This window comes from Fukomys damarensis, unplaced genomic scaffold (genome assembly GCF_012274545.1).
Source record: "Fukomys damarensis isolate Sample0158 unplaced genomic scaffold, DMR_v1.0_HiC HiC_scaffold_13, whole genome shotgun sequence".
NCBI classification, from domain to species: Eukaryota; Metazoa; Chordata; class Mammalia; order Rodentia; family Bathyergidae; genus Fukomys; species Fukomys damarensis.
In genome coordinates this window covers 25,314,067-25,319,797 of record NW_022900925.1, presented here as the reverse complement: position 1 = coordinate 25,319,797, position 5,731 = coordinate 25,314,067, and the positions used below count along the sequence as shown (strand labels likewise).

The 5,731-nt window shown below is 56.6% G+C and overlaps 1 protein-coding gene across 9 annotated transcripts in view; it reads right to left on the bottom strand.

Moving 5' to 3' along the window:
- Positions 1 to 3,794: 3,794 nt before the first annotated feature.
- The window catches only part of Bcas3 (BCAS3 microtubule associated cell migration factor), a 530,094-nt gene continuing 528,157 nt past the window's right edge, over positions 3,795 to 5,731 (bottom strand). For 5 of the 9 annotated variants that reach the window (XM_010626745.2, XM_010626749.2, XM_010626748.2 and 2 more), the window contains one exon: positions 3,795 to 4,641. In XM_010626745.2, coding sequence (XP_010625047.1) covers positions 4,493 to 4,641 — 149 coding nt within the window. In that variant the 3' untranslated portion in view covers positions 3,795 to 4,492. The remainder of the gene's footprint in view (positions 4,642 to 5,731) is intronic. The other 4 variants (XM_010626747.3, XM_010626750.3, XM_019207825.2 and 1 more) reach the window with 1 other exon arrangement.

The window sequence follows — 5,731 nt, the reverse complement described above, 5'->3', positions numbered from 1 at the left end:
ACGACGGTCGGGCAGGGGCAGCCCGCAGTCCCGAGCCTGCTGTCCGTCCTTCGGCTCTGTAACCTCTTGCAGGGGTGAGGACGCTGCTGGGCCCTCCACAGGGCTGATCCCGAGTGGCAGCGTCCCCGCTATGTGACGGGCGTGGGTTTGCGTGCGCCCGCGTGGCGTGGCTGGCGGGGGCGCTCAGCTTCCGACGGGAATAATGTGCCGGGCTGAGCTCGGTGACTCGTGTGGCCCTGTGTGGTGCCACTGGGCGCGTCTCGACGTGGGGCAGGGGACACTCCCGCCACAGAGCTGCTTCCCACCCAGCTTCTTTGCCGGACCCGCGCCTCCCAGAGCCTTGGCGCCAGCCAGCTGCCTTTGTCCGTCTTAAACCTCTACTCTGTGCTATATGAAATCCACGAAGCCACTGAGGCTATACCAACGCATCTTTGGAGTGGACTGAAGAGTATTAGGGCCAAAAACTCTATGCAAGGTGGGATGATATCAAAAACTCCCATGATGCAAACTCTTCCAGAGTTTCCTGCCTTTATCTCAAGAAGGATGAAAAATACAAAAGCTTATGTTTCTGGTAGTGAAGACCTACTGCTTCAGCTGCCCTCAAGGCTAGAATTCCTAGAACTGAAGACTGGGAGGTATGGTATTGGCAAGCAGTCTAAAGACAAACTATTTAGAGCAAAGGCTTCTAGCTGCTACCCCCTCCTGGCCGTGGTCTTGGGCCAGGACTGGCCGGACCACTTCCTCCAGTTAGGTCTGGCCGATGTCCCCCAGGGTGATGCAAGGCGAGGACCAATCTGGCTGCGACGGGCAGCGACAGACTTGGCTCTCAGGGGCCTCACCTGCACCTGAGAGGTCCTGCGGAAGCGGGGAAACCAGGCCACGCGTCCCTGCCCGACTTGGGCGACTTCCCAGAGTTTGGGGTACCGGTTAACCTGGGACCTGCAGACTACTCACTGCTCTGGGCCGCGGTTTCGAGGATAGAGTTTGTCCACTTGGGAGGCAGGGGACGGCAAAAGTGAGGCGCGAGTCTTCAACGTGCGTGTGCACGGACACGCGCAGCAGGAGACAGGGGTGCAGGTGTCTGGGATCGAAGGACCATGAACTGGCATTCTGCTGAGTGGCTAGAGGGGGTAAAGTTCAGGAAAGACCCTCTAGCACCGGCCCACCTGGGACAGAGGGGCGGGGCTGGTCCGCCAGCGCTCACCAGGAAGTTGATTTGCCTTAGGATCCTCTGGAGCAGCTTTGGGAAAACAGTTTGGGCGCCAGCTGAGCCTCCCCAGACCCTCCCATGTCCCAGCCCTATGAGCTACCTGGCCTGGTCTGTCATCCTCGGCACCTCCAAATCCCCTTTTGCTCTTCTGACCTGCAGCTTCCCCTTAGCCTATGTAAGCTGTCGCTCTGTTCCTGTTCCCCACTCCTCTCTTCTACAGATGGGCACCCTGAAGTCCAGTGGTGCATTTTCACCCAAGGTCAGGTGGCTGCTGGTGGCAGGGCTGACATGGGGCTCTGGGACTTAGGAGGAGCACACCCAGATCTACTCCTTAGAAGACCATGCCACTGCTACTGGCTATAGAACCATGTGTAAGGAGGAAGGCCACAGAGACACTCCAGGGCCTCCAGCCCTCCACTGGGCTCTTGCTTTGAATACAAGATGTACAGGAAGTGCTCTAGCTTTGTCTCTAGGGCATACAGGTGTAGGTCCGCAGGAGCCGCTGCTTCCCAGTTACACAGCAGCAAGGTAATAGTTTCAAAGCTAGCCTGGGAGTTTGAAGGGGTACAGCACAAGGGTCAGTGGGCGGAATCCCACGGGAGCCCAGGACAGAGTTCAGTGCAAATTTGGGCCCTTCTAAGGGAACTGGTTGGGGTGTGAAGCAGCCAGGAATAGAGGGGCCAGACTTGTCGTTGGCATAACAGGGACCCAAGAGCATTCTCAGGTACCTTCTAGTTTACAAAGTCTCTGATCTTCCAAAATGAAAAATTAGCCAGGAGAAACTAGCCCCAGTTGTGGCTGTTGGCCTGGCCTCCAGGCCTGCAGGGGAGCTGGCCCCTGTGGTGCCTGTGTCTGAACCTGCCTGGGAACCACTGACCCTCTTCCCACATCAAGCTTTTGAGTTGCCAGCCCAGCTCCCACCAGCTTCCGCAGATCATGAAGATACTTTCCTCCATCAGACTGAGAGGGAGTCCACAGTACTTTGCCCATTGAGCAGGTAGTGCTTTGAGAATCGGGGAGGTCGCTTGGCTCCCTCAAGGTCACCAGGTCCGGCCACATTTAGATTCATGTTCGGATGACCTTCTAGGTAATGCTATGAGGTCTGCTTGGGTGTGGGTGGAGGTGGATACTGTCCTGGATCTTATCTGTGGGGGACAGGGCCAGTGGGCCTGCCTGCCTGGGGGCCCAGCTCTCACTTCCAGCTGATTACAGGTTATGGCAGGGTCTATAACCTTCCCAATTAGCCTGGGGCCAGACCCAGGGCCTTTCTGATAACCTGAGTTCTAGTGGCAGCCGCCCTGGGGCCAGCTTATCTGAGCTCTCTGATCCTCACCCTTCCCCCACATACTGAAAGAAGTGCCCTGACTGCTGAGCAGATGAATAACCAGATTGTCCTGCAAGCTCAGCCAGTAAGTCCAGCCCTACACCCACCACTTTCCCTGACTGGAGGAGGCCACAGCTGTTTTACCCCCACTGGAGTGGAAAGGCTGGCCTGGGGAGGACGCCTGACTCTAAGCTGCCCATGGGTTCCCTGCGAGGGGCTCATGCTCCCTGGAGCTTCTGGACCCATCCCAGGGGAGCCCAGCCACATACAAAATGTGCAGGCAGCCTGGTGGCACCCCCCCCTTGTCCCTTTTTGACTGAAATGCCGCCCTGGCTGGGGGTAAGGGCAGTTCACAGGCATTCAGGAATTCCAGTGTAGCCAAAATGGGGACAAGATGCTGCTCCTGTGGCCATTGTCACCAGCTGGCCCACCTTGTGTTTCCCACATTCCTCACTGTGGCACGGGCACCCTTCCCCCCACATGCCCAACAAACCCCGTGGAGGAGACTGAAGACTAAATCTCTTCTCAGGCAGCAGGGGTGGGATGCTGGGCGTGAAGGGCCCAGCTGATGGCCTCGCTGTCTTCGAACTCAAGCCCTCTTTGGCTGTTCCATTAAACTTCACCCCAAACCACAGCTTTTGGCTCAGTGGGTTTCCTTCAATCCTCCAAGGCCTCCTGGGGTATCTGGAGTATGGGCCAGGGAACAGGAGACTAGGACCACTGTTAATCTCCTTTCTGTTGAACACACTCTTTTGCTCTCCTACTCATGTCTTTGTTGCCATTCACTTAGGTCCAGACTGGGAGGAGGGAAGAGCAAAATCAGGAACGTGTCACCTGGGGTGCCAGCCATGTTCCGTGACACAGTCACTTTCATCTGACTGCCCTCGAACCTTCTGAGCTGGAAGAGGCAATTCCAAGGTGCCCTAAAGGTGAGGCCAGGGCATTGGTCAAGTTCTCTTCCCACAGGAACCCACCAGACCTCGGGTGCCAGACATCATGGCCCCCAGCAGGGAGAGTCCAAGCCCAGCAACCCCAGACTTCACCTGCTCTGGTAATGGGCAAGCAGCTTGGCAGATGGACTTAAATCAGGCCTCACCCAAACCAGAGAGCAAAGATTCTCCCTGCCTTTCCTACTTCCCCCTCTCCAGCTCCCCCTGTGTGTTGCACGTGTTGGGGTATGCTGGGAGCTGGGGCCCGTGGTCAGGCCCACAGGACTCTGCTTGGTGTTTGGAGAGGACTCTGACCCCAGCAACTCAGGGATGGACACCAATTGCAGCGTGATTTATTGGACAAGACGTGCACTTTTCAACAGGGCCTCAGTAACCAGTTTCCTTCACTGAACAGTACAAGACCAGGGTAAAAGGGCTTAAAAATAAGAAATACAAATTCTTCCCATGAGCCATTGGGGAAAGCAAGGAGGAAGGGGAAGAAGGTTTCCTTTTCTTCCTCCCTCCTTCCCTGACATTCTGGGCCTCAGTTCACTCCATGCTGGAGAGGGGCTAAACAAGGGAAGCTGGGGGCAGTGTGTATCACAGCCTGGAGTGGGCTGGGGCTGAGACTATCCATTCAGGGCCAAAGTGCCTGGTGGGACCATCTGCCCTGTCTCCACCTAGGCTCCAAGATCTGGTCACTGTTCTAGGCCCCCTGTGAGGAAGGTCAGAAAATACAAAAGCAGGTCCAATGCTGGACATCATGTGCAAACAGAGGAGGGGACTGAGCTGCTGCAGTCTCTCTTGGCCACAGCCCCCACTGACAGCAGCAGAGGTCAGGGTGTCTCGAGGTCAGGTGCTTCGGAGCAGGGCCTCTTCTCGATCCAGGTAGGATGGGTGGCTGTTGTCACTAAGCTTGGGGAAGGTGGTTGATGAAAGAGGAGCAGAGATTGAGGGTAGGGCTGGAGGGGGGCTTCTCCTCCCTCCAGCAGGTGTGGGCCAAGCCAGTTGGAAGCAGGTAGCTGGCACCTATGGGAAGCCGGTGGGGAAGAGGCTGAGGGGCTGGCTCTCGTTGGTGGGGAGCGGAGATCGGTAGCCATCAAAGTTTCTTGGTATGCTGCCGCTGGTGGAGCCTGAGCTATTACTCAGAGTCTCGATGCTTCCCTCTCGCTGAAGCTCTGCAAGACAGAAGAGAGGGCCAGGCCTAGTCAAAGTGGGGCTGGAGCAGGCTGCTTACTGTGAGACACATTTCTGGGTCCATTTACACCCTTTTGCATCCTGACCAGATGGCAGCTCAGGTCACAGGGAGGCTCAGTTGGGGGAGGGAGAGGCCCCCCTGGCTGGCAGACTTGAGTGTTAGACCTTGGTCTTTCCCTCACTGTGGGGAAATCCCTGAGGCAGGAAGTACGGCCTCCTTGATGATCTGTCCACAGACACAGGTATTCATAGGGTGCAGTGCCTGCATACCTAGAGTGTTCAGCGAGGCAGAGTGTCCTCCTAACTCTGGTGTCCAGTTTTGGATCTGTAGGTGAGGCGGCGGGGGCGGGGGGAGCCGGGACAGGGGAACCAGCGCAGCTCCAGTGCCTGACCAGTCCCCATCCCCTTCTGCTGCCCCACCTGGCCCTGTGCTAAGCTCCAGGAGAGCCACTCACTCACTCATTCTCGCCACACAGCTGGCGTGCTGGCCAAGAGTTGGCTTATCCTTGGAATACTAGGAAGTACTGGAATACTAGGAATACTAGGAAGTTTTCTGTTTCGTGTGGTGCCTACTCCATGGAGAGAGGTCCCCTACTTGCCTGAGTGTTTCCTTTCTCCCTTCCCCTTTTCCCCCCAAGTCTCCCGGAGCCACCTCAGAATGAATATGCTCAGACTTAACCTATAAGGCAGGCGGGAAGCACCTCTTTCCTCTCCTGCCCCGGGCTGTGCACATCCACACTGCCATTTTGGATATGGCAGCTATGGGCACCTTAACTGTCTCTTTACTCAGGCAGGAATGGGGCAGAGGGTTGGGAAGAGGATTCTCTGCTCGCTGAATCCAAGGAGGAAGGGAGCCCTTCTTGGCTTTGTGAAGGTGATCAGGCCCCATTCCCTGTCAGCCCCTCACCATGGCTCTGAGATGTGGATGCACATGTGCCTGGCAGTCTCTTCCCAAGCCAAGATGTAACCTACAGTGTAGCCTTCCCCAGCATATTCCTGTGACTGTGGCAGGGTGGCAGGTGTGTGTGTGTGTGTGTGTGTGTGTGTGTGTTTCTCTCTCACTCGAGAGTG